This window comes from Haemaphysalis longicornis, unplaced genomic scaffold (genome assembly GCF_048455015.1).
Source record: "Haemaphysalis longicornis isolate Haplotype H1 unplaced genomic scaffold, Haemaphysalis longicornis Haplotype H1 scaffold_2, whole genome shotgun sequence".
In the NCBI taxonomy this organism is placed as follows: Eukaryota; Metazoa; Arthropoda; class Arachnida; order Ixodida; family Ixodidae; genus Haemaphysalis; species Haemaphysalis longicornis.
The window spans coordinates 225,504,562-225,532,268 of record NW_027526295.1 but is presented as its reverse complement, the minus strand read 5'-3'; the positions used below and the strand labels follow the sequence as shown (position 1 = coordinate 225,532,268).

The 27,707-nt window shown below is 48.2% G+C and overlaps 1 protein-coding gene across 1 annotated transcript in view; it reads right to left on the bottom strand.

Moving 5' to 3' along the window:
- LOC144170032 (A disintegrin and metalloproteinase with thrombospondin motifs 7-like) overlaps positions 1-27,707 on the bottom strand; it is a 137,465-nt gene that overhangs the window by 60,616 nt on the left and 49,142 nt on the right. The window contains exon 2 of the mRNA XM_077699521.1: positions 12,310-12,680. Coding sequence (XP_077555647.1) covers positions 12,310-12,680 — 371 coding nt within the window. The remainder of the gene's footprint in view (positions 1-12,309; positions 12,681-27,707) is intronic.

The following is a 27,707-nucleotide window of genomic DNA, read 5'->3' as shown; positions in this document are numbered from 1 at the left end:
AGAAAAATTGCCGGAAATTAGCTAGGGAGTGGCCGCTGCTTCCCATGTTTTCTTTGATATCTTCGTCATTTTTTCGAATTTTGCGATAAAATTGGTATCATTGTTACCGAGACAAAGCAGTCTTTCGAGTGAACCAACCTTGTATTTTGTCTTCATGGCCCCTTTAATGACATGTCGGCCTTCTCATCCCCTCCCCCTTCCCCCATTTCTTTCATTTGGGGAAGCCGCCGATGTTTCGACTGAAAGGGAGCAACACGTGTAGTAAAGAACTTCTTTCTATTGTCAGGCATTTATTTCAATTTTTCCAGTCCTTCTTGTTCTCGAAAATGTGCGGCTTGGGGTTCGGTTAGGCTATGCGACGGACTGACAATGTAGTATCGGTTGACAAGACTTAGCTGAGACTAGCATATGTTCCTTTTTCCTCAAGTTCCTCCCTTATTTCATTGCCGACCTAGGAATAAATTAAGAGGCAGCCTACGGCGGGCGACGCGTGAAGGAGGGGAACACTTAATTTATTTTTAATCTCGGTAACTGCGCGAACCTGGCGAAAAGGACGGGTGTTTGCTATAGCAATACCAGGAAGCGCATGAAAAAGCTGAAGTCCTAGGCGCCTCATTTCGCTATCTTAACTGGAAACTTCTAACTTAAACACTAATTGCTTTGCAGTTCCGCAGCAGTGTTAGGCAAAGCGTCCATGGCAGTATCGTCATCGTCATACCTGGCAACGGTTGCATTTTCACAGACCCTAGCTTGGGCAGTAACTTTCTGCCACAGAAACCAGCCAATGGCGTCTCTGCTGACGCGCTCGAGCAGGGGAAAGGAATTCATAGATACACTTAAATTGAGACTGCTTACGCTTGAGAATGAGGAAGCGATGAAAGCATTAAATTGTATGTCAAGCTACGCGATTCATCAAGTCTAACGGTAAATCTGTCAGGATTGCGTAATTTTCAGTTGTGGCAACGTGTTCCTTACAAGAAGGATATTAGTCTGACGCGACATCGCAGCTTCGTAACGGTTGAGATGGCGTCGGCTGATAGTGATTCGCGCTCTCGGCCACAATTAGGACCATCTTTCGGCCACCTAGACGCCGGACGGCGCATTTTCACGTGGTGGGGCATTTAATGCTTTCGCTTAATAGGACAGAAGGAGGCGACGGGCACAAGCGCTTGTGTCCGTCACCTCCTTCTGTCCTTATCCGTTTTTTTGCGCTACACGAGGTCATGAATTACCGCTACCAACAAGCCTCAACCCCAGCTCTGCTAAGCTAATGCTTTAGGGAAAGAAAAGTCTACAAGCACGCCTAGTTATTTTCCATTATGCCGTGTAAGTGTACTACAACACTCAAAAGAGGCCCCACGAATGGGGACCATTTCTTAAGAGAAAGAAGGTGCGAAGCTTTCTCCCATGTAACCTGAGTCAAAGTCCAGAATCACAAGCGCTCCGACCATGGCAAAATGGCGCAAGCGGATAGACGTCGACCTCATAACGCGAGGGACCCATGCTCGGTTCTGACGACGGATGGCGCTTTTTTTTTTTAACACGAAAGTGTTTTATGCCCGGGTACACCAAAATCTCTCTCACGCCGTATTCGTCACGGAAGTGACGTCACCAGAAAAAGTGTCATTGACGCTGCGGCGCCCGGATGCGAGCCCAAGCCCTCTCGAGCCCTCGAGCCGCAACAGGAGGTACGTGGCGCTCTACCGACTGCGCTATGAGTAGCGAAGTAAGCAGCTCTACGAACGCGCCTTATGTCCTCCTCTATGACTCATTCAGATGGTGCTGCCGTCTGGGACAGGCGAAGCGAAGTAGCGCATCATGACGCTAATGAGCGCCGACAGTTGGGGTCTCGATGCCAGCGCCTTCGTGTACGAGGGACGCGCGTGAATTGAGGCAAGGCTCCGCTGTGGCGTTGTTCCCATGACCGTTGTGTTTCAAATTGCTGTTTCTGTGCATGTAATTTTTGGTTTTGTTGTCCCGGAATAAATCAGTTATGTTTTTTGTTTCTTGCATGTCGGCGTCACTTCGTCAGGCGGGGTCAAGCTCGCGAACCCTGCGCACATGACGGAGGTTCCTTTAACATTCAACTGCTCCTGTGAAGGCACCTCCCACTTTCGTGTTTTTCGATTCCTATGAAAGAGGGATCAACCACATTTTTTTTTCTTGACGCGCTTGATGTGCCTTCGCTTATCATCATCATCATCGTCGTCGTCGTCGTCGTCGTCGTGTTTTGTGAAACCCACTGAGTAAAGTTGGCTTTCATGCAGCGAGTTTTGGTGCGACATAGAGCGTCATCAGTAAGGCATAGCAAGGTCCGCTGTAAAAAACCTTCTTCCGTTTTTGCGGAACTACTTTTACGGAATTATTTTGCGGAATTACTTTTGCCCCGTACTGAACACTTCGGAATAATATTTTGGTCGGCCAAATGAGTCAAGAAAAGGATGGCAGAAATGACGCTTGAGGATCGAGAACGAGTGTTTTGTATTATCAGGCTATATCTCCAATTAAGATAAAGAATTGGAGTTGGACAAGGCATGCAATGCAAAGAACGGGCTAACACCAGGGTAGCAGAACGGCTACTGAGAGACGGGACCGCAAAAAAGGTAAAGACTGATAACCCGATGGACGGATGAGATAAGAATATTATGGGAAAAAAATGTATTCCAATAGCGCATGAGAGGCGCCGTTTGAAGTATCTGAGAGAGGCCTTCGGTCTGCAGTGTACATAAATATGTTGTTGTTGTTCATGATGATGTCATTATTATTATTTGTTATGACGCACTGAATTTATCTTTTTATAGTTGTAGGTTCACTCTTGTTACGCTGCTTGCTTCACACGTTGTCTGCAAAGTATGCTTTCCATGGATTTATTTTTGTTCATGTTAAGGATTGCTGTTTCAACTTTATGTGCCTATCTGGAGATGTGCTGTTTTATCCGTAGGATGTAATTATCTGTTCTGTTGTATGGCAGTTTTCTTTGTGTTAAAGATAAGATGAAAGTTTATTTCCGACAAGCGGGGGGGGGGGGGGGGGGGCTCGGAAGAAAGTGAAATTAATTCACTTGACAAAGTGAATTAATTAATTAATTTACTTGACAAAGCTTTTTCATTGTATGCAGTGCATATTATCCATTTTTTTGTAGTGGCTTATACTATACACGTTGTTCATATACAGTGTCAAGGTTCCTTTACTTTTTTCTTAATGTTGCCCACATACGTTGTCAAAGGTCTCTTTTACTGTTTTTTTTTTTTTCTCGCTCCACCGTTTTCACTTTTATCTTGTCGTCTCTAGTTTTTGTTAACGTTTCGATCTTCTGAGCTTGTACTGTGCGCCAGTACTACGGCCTCACGGCTGTTCAGGGGCACAAGAACTAAACACGATTGATCATTATTATGAATATTATTTATACTTTCATTCTCTCTCACTCATTTCATATAGCAACAAAGCCTGGAATCATTGAAATTAAAACTGAGATACCTTTCTCAGTAACCAATCACCACATTCAGTTCTTCTCCAGAATGCCTTATAGCCTAAAGCTTTTACAAAACAAGGGACTGGTTATATAATGTTTACGAGTCACCTGCGCAGGATCATACTCGATTCAGATGTGTAGTCACCTCAAATTGCTAAAAACTTACAGCTAACCGCTTTAGCCGGATGTGCCAACAATGCTGGCAACTCATCAAAATTTCTAACGCATAGGACAGCAGATGTACGCGCTTCCGGGAGAAAGTACCGTTACGCTGGACTTGCTAAAAACTAACTCAGTAAAGGTATCCAAACATTTACGGAAATTCCAAAGACAAAGTAAGACCGGTGTTCTTTTCCGAGAAAACAACATCTCTTTTGCTTTTTAACTTAGTGTGAAGCGATTATATCTTTGTCTCTCGCCATACGGAAAATGAATTTTAAATCAAGCCAGCGCAGATACGCTAGAGTTCGACCCGGAACTCCATGCCAGCGAAGTGAAAACCGGTTTAAACTCGATACCAAGCGATTCAGGAGGCACGACCGTTCCGGGGAGAAACGTACGCCGTTAAAACCCATGTCGCGATGACTCCACGGCGCCACTTTTAAACGGAGAAAGCACGAGGGACCCAGAAACGTAAACACACAAGCTCGTCAAGCTAACGCGCAAATAAACCGAAGTAGTACTAGTAACCAGTAGCTCATTATAAAGCGCGCAACTGTGGGCGGCCTATAACAACCTCTTCAAGCCACCGCCTTCGCCCGACCATTATTCTCGGCCTCTTTTTCCGCGCGCCAAATTTATTAGAAAGTAATAGAAACGGGAAAGAAAAGCAGAAAGCGTTGGCCGAACTCCAAGAGCAAAACTGGAACGATAGAATTTTTCTCAATCCCGGGCAGGCTCCTAATGACGAGCCGCTTGCCGAGAACGCCTGTCTTGTCTCGAAAGAATTTCCCAGCCTCCCGCGCTTGTGTTCGAATCGCTTGTTGCCGCCGCCGTCGCCGCCGCTTCCTCCCACAGCGAAATTAAAGGAGCCGCGCTGAACAAGACGGCATTGATTGAAAACCGCGTGGGTAGAACAAACAGCCCGCCGGCTTGCCAGCCTGATTATTATAGGAAAATATTTTCCTCTCAGATAATGAAAACCGATCCTTTAATGAACTACCTCTTTTTTTTTGTTGAGAATTTTTATTCCCCCCCCTCCCCCCCGGTTTCCGCTATTCTAACATAACTCGAGCAAACGATGTGCGGAAATGGAAGAAAAGACGAAGGAAGAACACGCCTTGTTCCCAATATGCGCCGCCAGGGATAAAAGCCTAACAGTACGGGGGCAGGGAGTACACGCTTTTTCTTTTATGTACGCGCGGAGCAAATCAGGAACATCTGCTCGGTTTTCCACGATTCCCATTTAAAAAGTTGCTAGGCCCCGACTACTTTCGTGGACAATTTCGCCAAGGCCCCCTTGTTATTTCGCTTTCTTTCTTCCCTTCCTAAACTCTTCTCTTCCTACCCTTTATTCTTATTCTTTACATCAAGCCGCAAGCACCCGCAGAGTCGTGGGGTACGACGCGGCGAACTATCCGGCGCAAAAAAACAACTAAAACAGAAGTGATTCGCGGGATGATCCTATCCGCACATCTCCTCTCCTCCTTTCCTCCCAGGAAAGTGCGACTAAGCCTGCTGCAGCATCTTCCCCCTTGAGAAAAATTTCCTCCCCGTTTTCTTCTTTTTATTTTTAAACCGAGGTGTTTACAGAGGTTGCCTATAAAAACTACCGCACGCGATTTCCCAAAAATCGACACCGGGCCTTTTCGATTATCGGACCCGGACTCACCGCGGATGGTCCGCGGTAGTACGAGAAATCTCCTCGCCGTAGGAATACATACAGAAAACGAATAGCGGACTGCGCCTCGGACAGCCCACGGTGAGTAGGGGAATTATAATTGAAGAGTCACGTTGGTACTTAACTGTGATATATCACCAGAAGCTGTGAACGTATTGCCGCTATTATGGTTAAGTCGTGAGACTGCTAAGAAGTTTTTTATAGACTAATGAGTCAGGCATTTGAGAGCGTCCACGAAGGAATGGTGCGTTCTTGTGGGCGGTTTTGTCCTCAGTTCAAGCAGTGAAGGCGGGATAGCCATCGGGTGTTCCTTGGGTGAACTCCAGCAAACGTCAGCACCTCTATTTCATCGCAATTATCGGTCTCATAAGTTGTTTCGTCTTCGTATGTGTAATGTGCTAGTAACTTCCCCATTTCATGGGGCAATCTACTAACGGCACAACTAAACATGGCTTCGGATATGGCTTCGATCGCCTTAGAAGTATTTATCCATTCTGCTGGCTATATCGGAAATTCAGAAGCCTACCATTTCACGAATGGGCAAGTTACATCGGAAGCATCTCCCCTGTTTCAGTTGAGTTATCTTTGCACCGCTTGAAAAGCCTGCAAGAAAATGGCGAAGTCGATCCGATTGCTCCACATTGGAATAAATCGGAGGAGCACTAAGGCTTTCAGGAATGAGCCGGTGCTAGCTTCGATATCACGCAGACCGGCCGACACCACAGCGCAAGGTTTATTTCTCAAGGCTACCCGTCTTTCTGAAAGGGGAACACTTTGTTTTATTCAGCATCAATTTTTCCTTGAGGATATTTGTGTGCGAGTGAATGGCGGTGGGGGGCAGGGGGGGGGGAGGGGGGGTGGCAACAGCAAAAATTACCTCCTAATTATGTGTCCCCCTGGGAGCATAACCTCACTGTAGAGGTGGTCTTCGCGCAAATCTAAGCGCCTATTTTTAAAGAACGCCAGCGCAGCTCCCCTGCCGTGGTTTGAACCGTGGAGACACCGACCGGAGCGGGCGGAAACTATAATGGCAAACTGTTCGCATGGCGACGCAGTGAAACATCCCCCTCGTGAGGGGCACGATCAAATGCAGAGCATTTCCGGGGGCGCACGACGTTAAGTAGTTTGCGTTACGTTAATGCTGTTGCACTTGTGGCAACCGCTGACGAGAGAGCGCTCGTCAGCAGTAATTTGAATGAGTCAATGATATAAGGCGCGTCCGTAGCCTCCCATTCTGTGTCGGCTTTGTGGCGCAGTGGGTAGAGCACCATGTACATTGCGTTCCGCCCGCAGGGTCGAGGGATCGAAACCAGGCGCCGGATAGTATTTTTTTTTATATGTGTAGGGGGAGGGGTGCGGACTACGACTACGGACGCCTACGGACGTCAACGCGGGTGACATCGTGAGTTACTGAAATGCTCTGCATTTAAAAGCTGGGCAAATTTTCAAGACTGTCTGCGAAGAGAGGGGACGACGAGAAAGACGACTGACAAGCACTAACACTCGCAATCATACCCGCTTACGAAATATCGCCTATAACGAAGCAAGCCTCCTGTCTCGAGGCCTTCTCATAACGCTTGTTTACTGTGTATCCTCTAATCCAGCATGCTCCACTCGTAACACGAGTGAAAGAAAAACTTAGAAAGAAGTGTTGTGTTGGGGCGTTTACCTGGCCCTGTCCAAACAAACAGACACTCTCTACTGAGGTAGAGACGGGGATGGCTGGCTAACAAACCACGCTGCCTGGCTTGGCGATGGCGAAAGCTTCCACCACTTCCCGCGCTAACTAAACAAGTGCGGTTGTCTGCACGTAACCGCAATGTTTCCAGTGGGTCGACGTACGCCCATAACGCTCGCAGATTTGGAGTCGCTAACTGCTTGCCCGTTTCGTGCAAAAGGGGCCGCATATATACAAACGCTGTACCTCCTCCGACACGCCTACATCAGCCCGCTACGGCTCGCTGTCGTTATAGTACTTAACTCGACATTGTCGGGGCCAGGTAAGTGGCCGTTCCAACCTCTTCCTTGGAGCTTTGTAACGACCTGCGTTTTCTTTCTCTAGATCCTATAAAAGCGGCACTCAACGTGCGAATTGTGCCCGGTACTGCTAACGACACACTTGAATCACCGCCGTCTTTTCGCACCTGAAACGTAGCTACGAGTCCACTTGCACACAGACCTCCTCAACAACGGCACTTAACACCACGAATTCTAAAGAACGGGTTGAGCAGCGACTAGAAAGAAGTAAGCGGCTGAGCGCCAAGAAAATCAGCCCAGACTGCCGTTACCAGCAAGCAGAGCGCTTCGTCATTTGCATACCCACAGCGCAGCGTTTAAAGTGCGCAGACGAGCCCCCGGGAGCGTGAGAAACGGAGCAAACGGGCCCGCGCAGCAGTTCCGCGGTCACTTGGTGTTACGCGCTCGGCTGTTACTCAGTGATACGCTTTTCCGCGGCGAGCCGCACAACGACAAATAATAGAAGCGCTTCTTCTTCCCGTCAAGGGGGTCTCGTGCCGGCGCGCCTCACCCTCCGGTGTTTTCACGGGTGCGCTGCGTTCGCTCAAGGTCGTTTGCAGAGCGCGCTAACGCGTCGTTCGATATGTTTATCGCGCGATCGGGATCCCTCCTCCTCCTCCCCCCTCCCCCCCCCCTCCCCCGCGTGCCCAGTTACCCGGAAGCGCGCGGCGTACAAAGTACAAGAGCGCCGCCCGACAAGAATGCCGCCGCTCACGCGAGCCGCTCGCCGATCGGAATCATTGGCCGCTATCGCTGCCCTTACTGTAAGCGCGCTGCGTATTGCGTCAGGCCACTGGGAAGCCACTGCACGGCTAAAGCCCGTTTTCCTCTCTCTCCGTGCTTCAAGAACGGGCCCCAGGACCCCCACGGAAGGGTTTCCGTCAAAAGTCGCTCCTGGAATGAATTTGGCCCAGCAACCCCCCTCCCCCAGCCAGGAACGAGTAAGGTCCTGAATGTTCACAAAAATACAGATTTGGCGGAAGTAACGCCTTTAATCGTTCATCATCATCATCGTCATGAGCTTGTTTGTGTTCACTGCAGGACGAAAGCCTCTCCCAAAGATTTCCAGCCAAGCCTATCGAGTGCCAGCTGAGCCCATGTTTTTCACCGAAATTTTCGTAGCTCATCTCGCCAACAAGTTCTTGGACGACCCCTAGTGGTTTGCGTCCCGCTTTTCTGATGGAGGCGAAAAGCAAAAACGCCCGTGTGCTCGAGATTTCGGCGCATGTTAAAGATCCCCAGGTGGTCAAAATTAATCCGGATCCCTCCACTACGGCGCGCCTCGTCGCCTGCGTTGCGTCGGCGCGTTAGACACCACAATCAATCAATCAATAGTGGTTTGCGTCTATTGGCAGCCAGTCTATCAAACGGATGGTCCACCTGTTGTCCCTCATTCTCATTACGTGATTTAATCGTTATAATAGCGTAAATGGAGATAATTTTTATAGCGTTTATTTTGCCATGGGGCATATAGATCAGGGAGTTTGAGGTGATGATGAGAAAAGTTGATCAAATGAACGTGAAAATGTTCGCTTAGCGAATGAAGTCCAGGAAGGAAGGATGACGAGGCCCATGTATCCACGCAGTGTATGCGGGCGCGTTGTCTACGCGGAGGCTCGTCGCCGCAAGATACCGCATCCTCGTCGGACGCAATTGGTCGGACAGATTATTGAAAAAAAAAATCACCAAAGTAGGAAAAATAAAATTACCACAAAAGTGAACTTACAAAATAAAAAATATGCATCTTGCACATGTCCCCCGAAAACCCAAGAATAAACGAAGACAGTCCGCAGAAGAACGTTGGAAATACGTATGTAAAAACAGCGTAAATGGACCAACTCTGCAGTACGGCTTGCTTCTTCGAAAAAAATATATATAGCGAAGCAAAGGCACTTCATCACTACAGCGGTATAAATTTACATCATTGGCGAAAAGAAACAAAAGAGAACTTCGCAGGAATAAAATAATGCAAGGCCTTTCGCTACTCATAGCCATATTTGGCTGTAAAGAACTCACACTCTAGACAGGCAGCATAAGAATGCTACGCATTGGTGGACAATTTTCCGAATTTAGGCAGATTTTGGGGGGTATTACGGAACCCGATCTGTTGGGGCCCGTTTCCGCCGCACGCAGGGAAAAGAAAACTGGCTTAAGTCTTTTGTTCATATGTACTGGCGACGCGGAAGGCGAACGCATATTGCTGCCGAGACGACGGCGTTCAAACGCACCGCAAAGGCGTTCAGCATCTCACGTGGGGAACCTGTCCTCTCATAGTTGTGAGGACAGCGAACTTGGACGCGGTGCGGCCACTGGCTATATAGGAAACAACAGTGGTTTCACGTCAATGATCTTTCATCAAGAGCTCTTGAGAGAGAGAGAGAGAGAGAGAGAGAGAGAGAGAGAGAGAGAGAGAGAGAGAGAGAGAGAGAGAGAGAGAGAGAGAGAGAGAGAGAGAGAGAGAGAGAGAGAGAGAGAGAGAGAGAGAGAGAGAGAGAGAGAATCTTTAATGAAGGCTGGCGATGTTAGCCGGGCTAAAATGCCCAACTTGCTACGCCAGTTGATGACGTGATGAAGATGATGGCGATAATGTTCAAGAACTTGACGCGCACAGACAGGGCGAGTTATTCACAGCGACTTGTCTAGACCTGTGTGTTGCAGGTACTCTAGCGTTTGTTTCGGACGACGGGCAAAGCTCTGCTGCGTCGGGCCGTCGATCGCAAGTTCCCGCTCGCAAGTACCCTCTGGTCTGTTTGAACTTTCACCCAGCAAGCTCTCCAAACTTGGCACCGCCACAGACAGCTCTTCACAGCACAGCCTCGCCTCAACGCTCCACCGTTCCCGTCGAGATCCGCCTCCCGGACGTACCATGACGCCAAGACATTGTGTTTGTGTTGTGGTTCGTGCGCGGTGGTCCCAGTCATTGTGGCAACCCCCTAACTCCTTTATTATCCTCTCTTTACCTCTGTATACTTTTCTCTACCCTCTCCTATTCTACCCTTCGTTGAACGTAGGTGAGCCCCCGGATGGGCTCAATAATATCCCCAGTCTATTTCTTTTCATCCCTCTAAAACCGAATTACTTTCCCCCCGAACCAGTCGTCGTGCAAAGCAATTTCTGCACCGCAGCACTCTCCGCGGCGACGCCCAGCATGAGACGCTTTCACACTACGCGTCAAATGGTGGATTCGACTCACCGCCGCAGTCGCCGTGTCTGTGACAAAAGCGTACGCAAGAATAGAACGAAAAAAGATCCAGATTCCAGATCCAGCACTCTTCCAGTCAACAGACGGACACCTACTAAGGTAATAGGACGATGGAATTATATCAACTGGGAATCTACCTTGTAACAGTTGCAAAGGCACTGCCGCGCATTGCCGGCCTAGCAAACTATATATTGCAGCGGCGATAACCAAAAAATTGAGTTGCGAATCGTTCGGTTGCAAGTCGCCTACGTACTGCACACCGTGTATCACTTCCCGAAAATCTACCTGACGGGTGTCCGCGCGTACGACGGGACGGCGCGTTCACGATATCTGCACTTCAATAGGCGCGTCGTGATCGCGACCGGAGCAAAAGCTTGACGCGGTACAAGGTGCACTTGCAAGTAGAAATTAAATGACATATTCACATCGGCGCAGCTGTCGCAACTCGCAGCATCCTTTTCGAGTTCCGCAAGACCACAGCGCAGCAAAGCGAAGCAGCGATCTTCGCAATCGGACGACAAGGCAGGCGCTGCCTTTCCTCCATGACTGGCGAACGGCGGGCGGGTTGTTGCTAGGACGCCGTTGCTAACGCGACTTCCAATGGCCGCCGAAAACACGTGACTTCCTCCACACTTTTGCCAATGCGCGGGGATAGCGGGGGGCCTCTCCTAAGCTTTTTTTTCCTCCATGCCTCCGGGCGTAGCGACATGCCCTTGTTTGGGTCGTTCTCCGCTGAGAGATTCGGCCGCGCCGCAGCGTTTCGAGATGCAGGAGTCGGCCGCGCCGCAGCGTTTCGAGATGCAGGAGTCGGCCGCGCCGCAGCGTTTCGAGATGCAGGATTCGGCCGCGCCGCAGCGACAAAGGGAGAGGCGTGACCATGGAGGAAAGAAAAAGCCGCCCGCATCTTCCCACGGGGGGAACTCGAGTAAATGCGTCGCATCTACTCGAGTCAAGCAAAGCGTCACGTCAAGCGAAAGCCAAGCAAAGACGCCCTTGACTGAATTCCGAACGCGCGCTCCGCCGCTTATATACGTTGAGGGGATTGCGTAAGCCGGTCCCAGTCGACGACGTTGGCGTACTTGTAAAGCGGCGTGGACTCTAGGTGTTTGAGCCAACCGCGGATGTTGCTTGGCCGGAGAACGGCACACCGGTTATATGCGCAGCGCGCCCGAAGGAGAGGAAACCGCGGAAGAGAGAGTACTGCACATGCGCCGGCCCAAGCGCGTCTGCCGCGGTTATGACGCAACGTGCCGCGGCTATGACGCAACACAATCCACTTTAATCCAATCCAATCCAAATCCAAGCCAAGCCAAGACAATCCAATCCAAGCCAATCCAATTCAATCCAATCCAATCCAATGCCCCTCGCGAGAGAGCGTTCGAATCCAATCCAATGCCCCTCGCGAGAGAGGGTTCGCTTTCGCCTCGACTCGACGCGCATGCGCAGTGAGCGTGCGGACTACGGACGCCAACGCGGGTGACATCGTGAGTTACTGAAATGCTCTGCATTTAAAAAGTGAGCCATTGCTCGGCCGCCTTCGGTTCGCTAACGTTAGAAGGCATCAGACATGCGGAGTTTATAGGTCGTCCCAACAGTGCTCATTTAGTCATGCAGTGAAGATGCAGCTTCCAGCGTTCCTCGCTACAGCACTTCACTGCACTTCACTGACTGCTTCGCAGGCTACATTAGGCGGCCTCCAAGCCGGAACCACTCCACACGCGAGTTGGTCACCTCGAGTGAGCCACGACTGCAAGGTCAGCCCGTAAAGGAAACACGCACCAGGCCGTTGCAAGTGGACAGGGCGAGGCTCCCGTTGCCGCCCTTCAAGGAACCGGTGTAGAAGCAGCCGGGAGACGTCAGCCGCGTCAGGTTGCGGACGCCGCGGACGGGAGACAGCCCGTGGCCCAGTCGGCGCTCGAGCACGAACCCGGGCGCCAGCAGGCGGCCGTTGGGCCGGAGGCTGAGCAGCAACGGAGACTCGGCTCCGGGCAGGGGCAGGCGCACGTGCACGCTGCGATCGGCGTCCTCGAGAAACCTGCGCCGACGGCGTCCGGCGGTGGCCGCGTGGTGCACTGCGTGGCTGAGGAAGCGTCCGCCGGGAGTCACCCTCTGCGGATGCACGACGGCCGAGCTGTCCGCGGGAAGGCCGTCTGAAACGCCAAGGGGGAGGGAGGGGGGGGGGGGGGGGCGTCGGCGTCATTGCTGTTCTCCTCCGCTGCCGCAGTTAGGCGCCATCCTTATCCCACGCATCAACGTTACCCTTCACAACGAATGTCCGTGAAAACATTGCAGTGTTAGCTACCAGGATAGCGTTGAATTTCGTGCGCAGTTTTTCTAACGGTGTCAATGGACTGAAGAATGATTCAACCTATGTTTTCGCTATAAAAGGACGTGAATCAAGAAATGTCCTCGCAATAAACTTTATTACTCAGAGAAAACCACAGGGAATACGTTCGCGTAGAGGCAGCTAGTGTCCCCGCTTAATATAGCGACACTTGTCGAGCAGAGAATTCGACAAAATCATTTCCTGGTTTCCTGCTCAAAGGCCCGACCGCTCAGGAACCTAGCAGAACCATTGCAGAAAAGTGACATTTCCCAGAGGGCAAGGAATCGACTTGGATATAAGGACTATAACAATTATTTAAAAGAACTCCAAATAGTTTTTGTGTAATTCAACGTCAAATGTTACTGCCCGTGCATTTAAAACTGATAGTTGTTCCCATGGCTCTGGAACCTGGCACGGCAATCTGTTCAACTTGAAGCTTCGCACAAAGCTAGATTTCGCCATCAATATTAGCTTTACGAAAATGTGTTGCATTACATTGAATCTCTCCAGAGAAATCACTTCTGCAAGAAGTGCGGTGAGCCGGAAAGCAGCACCTGTCATACCACAAGGAGGCAATAAACACGGTAAAAAGAGGGTCGAGTAATAATTTAGAACGACCTGTCATTTTTATGTATTTCTATCTCGCCAACGGATACGTTCCAGCTGTTCAAACAAATGGCTCAGCCCGGGGGCGCATCAGTACTAACGTTACTTAACTTTTTTAGCGGCAGTAATATTAAATAAAGCACTTGTACCCGCAGCGCAGCGGTGTAGCGGCAGGCCTCCAGTGGCTGGGGAAAGGCAGGCCACATATTACAACATACACACTGGGGTCTGGGCTCGAACATTGTTAAACTGCACGAACAGACAACTGGGTATACACTAAGTTCTACGCAACCTGCGGTTATCTATTCCCTGCCACGCGCCTGGATTCTGGGACGATCTCGGGGATTACGCACTGAAAATACAACCTTCAAATGCCTTTCAGAAGATTTATTTCCGTGAGTAGCAGAAGTAATAGATTTTCCCTTTAAACTGACGCTAATTTTGACGCTCTTTGAGAGAAGCAAAACGATACGTTTTAGGTCAACGTACTTTTTATTTAACGGTAGGGAAAAAAGAATTTCACTATACATGGTATGCGTTGCAGCGAAAGAGAAAAAAAAAAGACCGAAGCTGTCCGAGAACGCACTCACAAAAACACTTGCAGTTCGCCGGAACATTGTACAAATCACATTGCGCAAGGCTTCTTCTGATCACACTCGTATTTCCTGGTGAGATAACAAGGTACAGTGATAAACCCTTTTCAGACAAGAGTACCCTACATCAGCTGTTGTGTGAGGGCACCCGCGCTCGGTCGCCACGAGCCGAATATAATTGTTGGGCAATAAGTACGCCGTTGGATAAAGGGCTTACTCGAGCGACCACTCGAGTGAAACACAAAAGACGTGCATGCACAACAACTCTGGTGCAAGTCAGCCGTACCGCTATCGTAATGCAGAACCCACTCTAGGTCGAACTCACAGCCATTCGTGGTGCTCTTGATCGCGTTATCGGAGCTGCTCCACAAAACTGGCGCCCAACAAAGTTTGCAAGCAGCCCTGCGCTAGAGCACTCTACACCAACTAGAGACGTAAATTAGAGGAAAATTCCATGAGGCTGTCATCAATGGCTATGCCATCGTATTCCAGTGGCTGCCAAGTCACTGCAGAATCATCGGCAGCGCTTTGGCGTATAAAGCTGCCTGGACAGGCTACGAGAGCGAACGCGTCATCTTGCTTCCGCTCTCAAGGACCGATGACGCGAGGATGCTCCGTGCTCTTGCACGTATGAATACTATGAAACGACGGAATTCACCGTATTTTGTGAATCCACGCTCTCCCACATCCAAGATCCCCTACTCCTGCGTCGTTATCCGCGCGGTCTGTATCGATGCCAGTGGTATGTACTTTGCGGCTGTGGTTGGGAGTAGCCTTTACGAAGCCTACTCCCTCCTCACCAGTATCGCCAACAGCGCTCGCAGCGACGCCTTTGGGGTTGAAGAGGCGATAGAGCATCTCCTTTGTCGTTGTCACCAATATTCCCCGGGAATAAACGTGCTTGTCGCCGAGCTCACACATTCACGGTACAGACAATCTTACGACATAGGTCCCCTACCATCAAGTCCACAGAAGGCGACTAAAGCCCTTCGCCGTTTTTTAAACGACACATGTCTGAATGAAGGTCTTTAGTGCCCTAGAAAGGTCTACGAGTGCGCGCAATCCCGTTCATAGCTCCCTCTTTTCGCCTTCCCCCTCTTTCCTACCCTGGACCGCACTCCCTTAGTGTAGGGTAAACCGGGCTTTTCACCTGGCTAACCTACCAGCCTTTGTGTTCGTTCTTCTTCTCCCCTGCTTATGATAGGCCGGCTTGAATTTGAATTTATTAATGCGTAAGCATATTTAGGCGAATCTCTCCAAAAATATGTCTGTCCGTGCGTAATGCGGGACACGATGTACTCCATAGGTATGTATCCAAGGGCCTTATAGAGTATTAATAATCATGCTGTTAATAACATGTATTTTATTAATTATTGGGCTTAGAGACCCCAAGGCAAACATACGTAGCGGTGTATGTGCGGAGATGAGCCCATGGAAAGAATGTCGATGCGCTATCTGGCAATATTCACACGGGAGTTCCTTTTTTTTTCTTTCCCCCGAAACATGCATGCACTATCGGATACGAAAGTCTGCTGGACATGGCTGCAGTTCGTAAAGGCTTTTCTGCTCTCCCTGGCGGCACATCAGCCGGTCTGGATACACAAGTCTGCTGGACGTGCTGCAGTACGCAAATGGCTTCTACACGCTCCCTGGCGGTACAACACCCGGTTTGGATACGAAAGTCTGCCGGCGTGCGTGCTGCAGTTCGTAAATGGCTTTTCTGCTCTCCCTGGCGGTACAGCACCCGGTATGGATACGAAAGTCTGCTGGACATTGCTGCAGTTCGTAAAGGCTTTTCTGCTCTCCCTGGCGGTACATCACCCGGTCTGGATACGAAAGTCTGCCGGCGTGCGTGCTGCAGTTCGTAAATAGCTCTTCTGCGCTCCCTATCGGTACAACACCCGGTATGTGGTAGAAAATTCCGCCCCACACGCGGAATCATCGCCTTCAGAATGCGCAGCACATGCTCGGTCGTCACAGGAGTCGGAGAAACTAACTTTGATATCCGGAAACGCACCGCGCAGACTTTCGGGGCCAACCGTAGAAGTTGTGCGCGAGAGAATTTGCGAAGTCACAAAGTCTGAAGCTGATTTTCCAATTTGGTTAGATAGATCACACTAAAGAGCGTCAGCATTCGACTTGCACCTGAAAAAACGCGGTAACAATATTAGGAACTATATCTTAAATTTTACAAAACTATTTGTATTCCCTGTTTTCTTTTCATGAAACTACTTTTCCTGTTCCATTTTCGTTCGTGAGAACTGAAGGAACGGCTTTAAACGCGCGCAAGTCACCTGTTCCTCCAAGAATTTATTAAAGAAAAAAATTGAAGCTACAGTAACACGTTATAAACATCCCAAGCCGATTTTCACCACGCTCCCCCAAAATGGCAATTAAGGCTTTCCATAAACGTACCAAACATAAGGCACCTTGATTTCCCAGAATGAATTAATAAAATGCCCCTTTCTAAGAATATAAAATCTCGCCTTAAGCTCTTCAGCACGCTAGATACCAGAAACAAGCTGGGGACTTTGCATTCAAAATCACATAAAACACGTCGGAAAAGAAAATCGCGTTTTTAGAGTGAAATACCGGTGTTTTAATTAACGCAAGACCATTTCAATAATACTTCGCAGTAGCTCGTGCAGTCCGTATGTTAACAGCGGTAAAATCCGAATAGCGCGAGAGGCTGGGAGAGCATGAATTAACTAGTATTATCAGCAAATCAAACGTTATTTACAACTAATAGCTAACTGAAACTTCGGTTTAAGTGAACTATTGTACGAGCACACTGTACAAAGGGATATCTGAAGGGAGAAAAAACCCGAAAAGCAATACTGAAGAAAACAGTATCCAACCACCTTAGAGAGCGAAGTAATTATCTAGGACGGTGATCACGGATTCCCAAAAAAAGCAAATGGCAGCGTTCGCTGGCGAATGACAACAAGAATACCCTCAAACGTCCCTGTCAAACCGTCATCCACTACGACGAGTTGGGCATTTTCAATCCCGAGCAATCGAGTGCGATTAAACTACGTTTGTTTAGAACCGTGAATCTACTGGGACAACACCATGCCTCACCGAACAAAAATCGCTCAAACAAATCCACGCCTAAACGAAACACCAGCCATCATGAAGTTTGCTTTGCCGATAAGCGACTCGGCAAATAGAACACTGAGCAAACGCCGCAGATTGTACCGACCTATTGTATCCCTATTTACATAGATTCGAGGAAGCCCCCCACCGAGGGGCGGCCACTATTCAATCTATTCGATGAATTTTTAGTCCTTCTCCTCACTCGAAAGAGTATTCAAGTTTAACGATAATGAGACGGCGATGGTGGCGAAAAACCCTCGACGCAAGAACGGCGCATCAAATGAACAAAGCTGTTTGTGTGCGCGCGTAAGCCTGAGAATTTAACTTTGTGAACGTTGTCCTGTTCGTGTACGGGCCCCAGTAGCCCAGCCCTCTTCAAAACTAGGCTAACCAAGAGTATTATATCTTTAAAGCTCAGTGTCGTTAGGGGCGTCACGTTCACTCCAAGCATAACACACAATTTTTAAACGTGTTGTCCGACACTACGTCAATACATCCAGACCGAGAGATTTTATCCCAAGGAGAAAAAAAAAAAAAACCTGGAATCCTACCATATGTAAATTTTCGAAGCCTGAGGAGGGTAGTGCCTTCAAATTAATGATTATACACTGAACGGAAAACACGTTTTTTGAAAGATGTGTGGGATCTTTTTACAAAACTGGCTCTCAGGGCCTGAACAGAATTCCTAAAGGTGAGCCCATAGGGATTGGCGTTCTGTTACAACCTAGAGACAACATCGATACCAGTACGCGGAAAGTAACATTTGAAACAGCGGTTTGAAGTGCTACTGAAAAAATTTCTAGGGCACTTAAACCTGCTTACGCGATTTGCATGCGAGAGCCAGCGCCTATCAAATCAGCTAACCGAATCAGCACATTCAGATAACCCAATCACAAACTAATAGATCGAATCATCTGAACGTGCTGATTAGATTAGCTCAGCGTTGCATATTTGGACTTTGGATGATTGTATTGTGGACTTTGAATTTGTACCGGAAAAAGCTTCTCTTTTGACCATCTTTTTTCCATAAAGAAGCGTTCGATTTTTTTCAAAAGCCCAGGTGTCGAACTCAAAAAATACCCCACCGGAACGGGCTCAAACGCCGAGAATACCTCACTCCGGTTCATTCCTGTCACGGCGGGATGGGAAAGCATAACGGTCCAAAAGCTGCATTAAAATGTTGAACCTGTTTGCAATCCGGTTCGACGTTCGTGTTTCTCCACGCCAGTTTTCGCAATCCTCCCAGGCACAGCGTAAATTTGAATGAAAAAAGATACAGTTGACTTTTTCATGACGAAACAATCGAGTACATATATACGTACACGTACAGTAGACACATTCACACAGAATATGCCATTTATTACAACGTTAGCTGCGCATTAGCCCATCTCCGACATGACCCTCCGCGGTGCTCAGTGGCTAAGGCGTTGTGCTGCTGAGCACGAGGTCGTGGGTTCGATTCCCGGCCGCTTTTCTCATGGAGGCGAAAAGCAAAAACGCCCGTGTCTACGAGATTTCGGCGCACGATAAATTAAGGTACCCAGGTGGTCAAAATTAATCCGGAGCCCTTCACTACGGCGCGCCTCATTGCCTGCGTTGTGTCGGCACGTTGAACCCTACAATCAATCAATCCATCTCCGACATAATTTTTCAAGGACACCTTCCACTACGGCAGAACAAGGCGCTGGTTCCACTGACGCCTCAGTATGCCGCACCCATCATTAGGGATTCATTCCGAAACCTGCTAACCCATTTACTCCAAATACTAGCGCAAAGCAACGCTGTCCGCTACATACCGTGTAATTAAAATCGCACCGCCAGTATCACGAGCATAAAATCTAGCTTTAATCAACCATCATTAGCGTTTCACCTCTGTCATAAAATACTACATCATTCTGAACATCTTAAATTCTTTTTAGCGCCTAATGACATTTCTGTTATTCCCCCCAAATACCGTAAATGTACCTCACGCCAGTGCTAACGTCTTCGCTGAGTCAATAGCCTGGCCCATTAAACTGCCTGCATGCAAATTTTTGGGTTGTTCAAAAGAGCCTTAGCTAACAGTGTTTTATAGCAATAGCTTTATAAATGATGTGCATGCTCGATCTGGCCATTTGCGCACTTTTGCCCGGCAACGAACACATAAAAGTGCGTAATTAGAATAGTTTTGTTGTTCAGATGAATCTACTTAATGCTCCTCACCCTTGTTCATTCTACTTTGTAACACACCCTGCCTGTAATGCCTTCAGCCCTGACGCTGAAGAAAAAAAAAAGAAAAATAGACGAAATCAAATTGCTGGCCGACAAAACATGCACCTGACAGATAACAGAATGCGCCCCAGTGTTCTCAGATCTTTTCACTCCATTAAACATAATTAAATTCGAGAATATTTAAAGGAAACTTTTCGATATATTTCTAACCACTACAGTTGGTGTATATCGCCAAATGTTATTTCGAAAAATTCTCGGCTGAGCACTTCACAGTTTACATGTCATTATTCCAGGCAAAAACTGGTGTATTTAATTTACCACGGTGAATCAACCATAGAGAGACCGAGGTTAGCCTGGCAAGGACGCCTGGCTTGATATACCACAGTATTTTTTAAAAGAATTGATAATAATGAAATAGTCATGGCTAAATAAAATGCGAACACGAAAATATGAACCAGAACGCGTACAATTGAAAAATACTATTCGTTGAGGTCCAATAATGGTGCACTGTTGGTATATCTTAAAATCCCCAATTCCAAACTTTGTTTCTGTAACTCTGTTTTGTGACTCTTTGTTTTGTGACTCTGAAACGTCATTTTGACTTGCATAGAAAGAAATCAGCTATTTGTGTGTTGGGGCTCATATTTTCGTGTTCGCGTTTCAGTTGTCCGTGAATGTACATGGAACAATTGTTTCAACGCTCTACACGTTCACATCACTCATAAAATCTCCAAGACGTTTCTTGCAAAACTAATGTGCTGATTTTTTTTCAGAACCATCTGCAAGTGGACGGATTAGATTCTGCGGAGATAATGTAGAATGTCGGCTACTACTGCAACCTTTCCTGTCGGCATTCAAAAAATCGATCGTGTGTGCTCAGGTCTATTGTTGCCCCATTCCCACATCTTCATGCATTGTTTGCGACACACCGTCTCGTCTGAGGCTCTTTTTACGCCTGTGTCACGACCACGTTTTTCCCTGTAGTTCTTCCATTCGTTTGTTTGTTTTTTTCTGGTTCGCTGTCTAGAATTTCTGAACAGACAGTGCTGCTATTCTGCACCATCACTGCCCAAGAGAACTTCTTTTGTTGCACGTCCATTCAATTTCTGTAATCCGTGTGTTGTACGGCTCATTCCTGCCACAAGGACATTGTTCACAGGGTTAGCAGTATCTTTAAAACAAGCAAATAAAATAAACCCAACAAACTGTTTGCCTGTGCAAGCCAGCATTACGACCGTGGTGCACGCAGCTTTTATCAATTTCTGGCCTGTCCCTGCCGTATTATGCGCCACGTGTTGCCACGAAGCAGTTTCGGTTTCCCAACATGGCCTGGAGTGGTTTTGTCATTTGAAAATCCCGGACTAGGCGTGCCTTCCACGGGGCGAGGCCCATACATCAGCCTCCGCTCGACAACTAAAAATATTTATTCTCTCTCTCTCTCTCTCTCTCTCTCTCTCTCTCTCTCTCTCTCTCTCTCTCTCTCTCTCTCTCTCTCTCTCTCTCTCTCTCTCTCTCTCTCTCTCTCTCTCTCTCTCTACGTCTCAGTGATTCGTCTGTGGGTGCCAGAAACGCACTGCAGGAAAGCAAACTTTCTCTGATGGTGATGATGATGATAGTGGAAGCGCCTCAAGGAGAGAGAGAGAGAGAGAGAGAGAGAGAGAGAGAGAGAGAGAGAGAGGAGAGAGGAGAGAGAGAGAGAGAGAGAGAGAGAGAGAGAGAGAGACAACCTTTAATAGAAAAGGATGACCACTGGTCACGATGGGGGAAGGGAATGGGGAGGGAGGGTAAGAGAAAATAAACAAATTAATGCTGATCGTTCTCAGTAGACTCAATAACTGGGCCAGTTCTTTGAACCTGCAATTCATGGGCCAGTTCATGGTGATCGCAATAGGGTTTGTGCACATTCACCAGTTCGTTGGGGGGTGGACCCGCTCAAACAACCCGTGCCAGACCGCTTTTAATTGAATAAACCGCTATTTCATATACTAGTTGTGCATCAGTTTGTTGTGGATCGGGATGGGGTTGGGGAGATTTAAATGTACGGTGCGTGGCGAAAGCTGGGCACCACCAAACTAGGTGTGTGAGGTCTGATGGAGTGGTGGTACGGCAGTAAGGACATCGAGGGAGCAGGTGAGGGGTATACCACTTGCGAAGTGTTCTGGATGTGTACGCTGAATTTGAAAAAAAAAAAAACAAAAAAAAAAACACTTCCCGTGGTCGGAATTGAAACCGGCGTCTATCCGATTGCGCCATTCCGATACGGTCGAAGCAGTTTGGATTTGGAGAGGGCTGCATGGACGTGAAAAATTAGTAGAAAAATCACGCAACCTTCCGTCTAACGACGAGGATGGTTGATCAAACGCGAAGATTTCTTCGTGCGAAATTAAATGACGAAATGCCACAGTAAAGGCACTGCGATCAAAAGTTCTAACTGCCTGCGAGTCAAAGTTCAACCAGTCAAAGTCCAACCCGTCTGCCAGTCAAAGTCCAAACTCAGACGACCACCAAGGAATCCCTCGGGAGAAAGATTCGCGTTCAACCATCGAGGTCGTAGATGAAGGGGAGTATGGTTTTTCAGGGTCGAAGCCCCTTAGGGGCTCGGGCTGTCGGCGTCTCATGTAGTCGTCGTAACCATCGTCTCGTGTAGTCACGGTACTAAAATACCGGGACACTCGTGTACACCTCGCACTAGACCTGAATGCGTACTAAAATATCTCGCGCATCTCCACGAAGTGAACCACGACGAGTGGGCTAAGCACTGGGGATCGTTCTTACCTTAAATCACCCGTGGCATTGCCCACTCACGCATGTAAATGAGTGACAACGCGCGTGTATAGTATATACAATTCCAATCGAATCCAATCCGTACAATTCAATTTAATCCAATCCAATCCAATGTTCCTCGCGCATGCGCAGCACTGTGTACACAGACGGCAAGGGGCAATCCACGCACAAAGCGAGGTCCTAAGGTGGTCCGCCCCTAAAAACATCGGCACGCTCGTTTAGGCCTCGCGCTGGAACGCGTCGTGCTTCAAAGACGCGAGACTTTTACAGCAAAGCTGTATACCTCTATCCCCCAGCGGTTCCATCTCCGTCGGCAAAAACGCCAAGGCGCCAAGAATACACGTATACACTGCATGCTCCGCCTCTCCCCAGGTTTCACGTTAGTGGAGATGGCCGGGGATTTTTTACCGTTTCTGCCGGCAGTTTAGAAAAATTTGCGGGCCATACGACGAATTACCCTTCCGACTCTTAGGGCCGTATTCCGACTCCCTCCTCCACTCCATTTGCTCCCTCCACTCAGCTGAGGGAAGGATTCCACCATGCTTATGCATGGGGAAATCGATTTCAATGAACTCCTCCACTGGAGGCTTGAGTGGAGGAAGGATTCAGAATACCAGGGTTAAAGTTCATAATGACAGCAAATTTCTGCATACATTCCAAGATTTTTCTCATCAGTAAAAGGTTCTCCAGCCGGGTGAGTACGATTTCGACACTTCAAAACTTCACTAAGCAGCCTGCGTGTGCGAACCGAAGAACAGTAGGTCACTGGATGCTAAGGTTCACGCCACCAGGAGGCCACAAAAGTTCCTTGCTCCGACAGATAGCGAGGGAGAGAGGTAGCGAGACGAAGAGGGAGAGAGAGCCGCTAAACTTGTCGGCATCGGAAGGTGTCCCGGTGGAAGTAACGCTGGAAACGGAGCCGGGGGAAACACGCGGCGACGTCGCTCCTCACTCCGCGGGCACTTCTTCATTACACACACTGGTAAGGTGATCCCTGTGCCCCTCTTGTTCCACCGCTGTTCTCACGCATGGCCGGTCCCGCCGGCGCCTCCGCGGAGCCCGCCTCCGTGGCGCCTCTGCCGCGTACGCCGTTGAATCCATATGAAAGCCCCACAAAAGCTCTAACGCTAAGCGATCATTCTGAAGACAAGTTTAACCGCCTAGTAACGCATTGTCGCCACGTTAATCCTTAACTGAGCTGCCCTGCAGACATATATTTTAAAGGCATTGTAACTGCGCACAGCGGGACTTCCAAAGTTTCTCTTTAGGAAGACATCACCCTCCCCTTTTTATGAATTATTACAAACTACGTCCACTTCATCTGAACGTGATCATCATCATGTCGTGGGCCAGTGGCTCGCTAGCATCGGGTTCACCGAATAAAGAATACCGCGGCAAGCGCTTCAAAAGGGACCCGCGACCGTTGTAGGGGGCGTTTTACAATCCCTCCCTCCCCCCCCTCTCTCTCTCTCTCACTAACTCACTCACTCACTCACTCACTCACATACATACATACATGCATACATACATACATACATACATATACATACAGACAGACAGACAGACAGACAGACATACATACATACATACATACATACATCTCGATCCTGTAACCGTACTTTTCTGTGTCGCGTCTGTTAAATACTTAGGGGGATGTTTTGGTGGGGATCTTTCATGCAGCACACATGAGTCACATATCTGAAAAGCTTAGAGGTAGTGCCTGTGTTTTGTACCATTTAAAGATATTCCTGCCTTTCTCTGTTCGCAAACTACTTGCTCAAACTAAGAAATACAATGTTCTCAGGTATGGCATGTGCTGCTTTTCAAGTGCTCTATTACCTGGAATAAAAGAGTCAGCATTATTAAAAAAAAAACATTGCCAAAAGTGTTTTTTACAAGTCGCATGTGTCGTATTCTGACAGCGTATTTAAGGAAAGCGGCTTACACTCATCTCATATTTTGTTTAAGAAAATTGTCTAAAGTATTTCTGGTGTACGGACTACCGAGCTCTCAGTGTTAAACCTATAGCTCTGCGGCACGCCAAGGGTCCGTGCCCATTACGGAAGAGCTGCGAGGCCGTGTAAAATACTACCTGCTATTCTAAACCAATTGCTTGACGAAATGTACTCTAGAACTACTCGGAAGAATTTGCGCGCTGCCATTCTAGAATTAGAATGTTTCTGAAGTGTGTATGTATGTGCAGCTACCATTTTGTAAATTCTTTGATGTCTAAGTACTTTTTGGTGATGTGCAAGCTTACGATACGATGGTCTGCAAGAATACGAACTGGTTACCCAAGCGTGACGAGGTCTGCTGTGAAATGGCAACAATGTCGTCATCACCATCATCATCATCATCATCATCCTGGCTACGCCCACTCTCCCAAAGGCCTCTCCCATAGATCTCCAATTACATCGGTAACAATGTAGTTTTCGTTTTAACCAATGTTCATATACTCTGCCTTTATTCGTTCCTTTCTTTTTTTCGTTTTTTTCTTATCTGCCCTTTTCTTTCACGGTTTTCAGTTGTTACCGCTATCAATAAGTGCTTTTAACCGTAGTAATGGCCCCTGCTCACGGGCGCCGCCGCACAAACCCAGCTGTTGGCTTTGGCGGGCCCATTTTCTCCCACCATTGTATACGCTACCCATGAAAATAAAACAATTATATAAGGAGAGACGGGATTTAGGGATGGGTGTTCAGGTGAATGGCTAAGAGAATCAAGCAGTTTCTTATTCATTTCCGCATAGGCGTACATCAGTCATATACACGAAATGATGGCCACAAAATAGAACGCACATCGCAACCTCCACACAGTGTACAACAAATGCGACAAATGATTTCAAGTAACGGGCATCTTAACCAAGAATGATTAATACGATCCGCCGACTAGGTCGGACGTCATCTCCAGCGCCCCACACAATTTTCGTAATCAGCTCCCAGATTAATCTGCAACTCCGACGTTGGTTGAGAAACGCGCGTAGGGGCTGCCAAAGCACGGCGTATATATGCGCCTTCGAACTCGGGCCGTTTTGCTGTTACCAGTATTACTTTTATCGTCGTTAATGACGCCCAGATCGCCGCGAGGAGCGTATACGTTCACTGCCGCTGCTGCAGCGGCCGTTGAGGGGGGGGCGAGCGCGACAGGCGCGCGAAGAACAAAGGCGTCGAACAATGCCAGCTATCCCGCTGGCCGGATCCCGGCCAACGTATGCGGAAGGGAAAAAAATAGGGTGTTTCTGAAGCAGCGGCGGGGGGGAAAGGCCACGTACGCCGACAGTCACGCCGAATGCTGCTGAACATAGAAGCCGCGTGCAGAGGTCACCGCGTCATCGCTCAGCGTTGCGTCACCGCCCGCGCCTCGAATGTTTACGCCGCAGGTGGAGAGCACGCGCCGCCGTCGTAGAAGCCGCCAGGAGACAGGACAAAAAAGAACAGGAGACAAAAAAGCTTAACATAAATACCCCAGAAAGTGGAGGGGAAAATCGCCCCGCCGGTAGCGTAGTGGTTATCGCACCAGACCGGTATTATGGAGGTCGTGGGTTCGGATCCCACATGGCGGGCATTTTTTCTCTACTTTCTTTCTTTCCAAATTCTTTATCTGTTTCAATGACCTACCACATCCTCCCCTTTGCTTTCCGAGGTTTTCTTGACTGCCAACTCTTATTTCGGCCTTATTTTCAACGAGCCCCTCATTTCCTATTCTGATTCGCTACATGCATAGCGAGGGCCTCTGTTCTGGCAGTCTTGGTGCCATAGGAAGCTTAAGAGGGTTCAACGCTGGTCGGCCACTCTTGAATGTCGTAGACACTCGAGTCACGGCCCGGGGGTTAAAAAGAAGGTCCCCTTCACCCCGAATAGTCGGAGCGGCGCTGGCTACCACCCCCAAGCACAGGAGACAAAAAAGCTTAACATAAATACCCCAGAAAGTGGAGGGGAAAATCGCCCCGCCGGTAGCGTAGTGGTTATCGCACCAGACCGGTATTATGGAGGTCGTGGGTTCGGATCCCACATGGCGGGCATTTTTTCTCTACTTTCTTTCTTTCCAAATTCTTTATCTGTTTCAATGACCTACTACATCCTACCCTTTGCTTTCCGAGGTTTTCTTGACTGCCAACTCTTATTTCGGCCTTATTTTCAACGAGCCCCTCATTTCCTATTCTGATTCGCTACATGCATAGCGAGGGCCTCTGTTCTGGCAGTCTTGGTGCCATAGGAAGCTTAAGAGGGTTCAACGCTGGTCGGCCACTCTTGACATGTCGTAGACACTCGAGTCACGGCCCGGGAATTAAAAAGAAGGTCCCCTTCACCCCGAATAGTCGGAGTGGCGCTGGCTATCACCCCCAAGCACAGGAGACAAAAAAAGCTTAACATAAATACCCCAGAAAGTGGAGGGGAAAATCGCCCCGCCCGTAGCGTAGTGGTTATCGCACCAGACCGGTATTATGGAGGTCGTGGGTTCGGATCCCACATGGCGGGCATTTTTTCTCCACTTTCTTTCTTTCCAAATTCTTTATCTGTTTCAATGACCTACCACATCCTCCCCTTTGCTTTCCGAGGTTTTCTTTACTGCCAACTCTTATTTCGGTCTTATTTTCAACGAGCCCCTCATTTCCTATTCTGATTCGCTATATATATATAGGGAGCAGTAGAACTTTTGAAGATTGTAGAACAACACAAGAACTTCGCGACTCAAACTATACAACCTTCTTTGCCCCTCAATATCTCCCCCGACCTACTCCCAAACCAATCCGCTTTCTCAATTTCACTTCCTGCTTTCCTTCTCCCCTCTCACCTGGGGACCTACCCCTATACAAAGCGTGCCAGCCAGGCGAGAGATTGCCCTGACGAAAGCAAGTCTCTTTGCTGAAACGTTGGCAACAATCGTGCTTTTACCTTGTTTAAAGCTTTCTTTTCTTACACACACACACACACGCACACACACACACACACACACACATATATATATATATATATATATATATATATATATATATATATATATATATATATATATATATATAAAGTAATTGAATTTATTAGAGTAGAGAGATTATACTGATGTCATTCTTTATTTGCTATGTGCAATATATTGAACACTGGAACTATGTCGTGAAAAAAACATGAAACGTCATGCACAGTGTGTGTGCGTCTTGTGTGTGTGTGTCCTGTGTTTGCTGTATGTGCTGTGCTGTGTTGTGTGTGTGTTGTCTGTGTGTGTTGTGCTGTGTGTGCATGTGTGTGTGAGAGCGCCTGCCTCGCTGTTTAAAGAAGCCGATCGACTACGGAGAGTCCGTCCTCTCCCTGAGATCATTAGAAACGCTTGTCTCACGCTGCCGTGCTCACCAAACATCTGCGTTGACGAGCAAATTATTACATTCACCGGTAAGTGTCCAATAAAGCAGTTCGGTCCCGGGAAAGGCCGAAGAACTTTAAAGGCCGAAGAACTTTACCTTGCAAACCCTGAAGGCATTGTCTTAGATTTTGAAATCCTTCAGGAGAAAAAAATCCTCGCACAAAAGAAACAACAACGAGTTATCGGTGCTGCTTGTCCCCATTTGC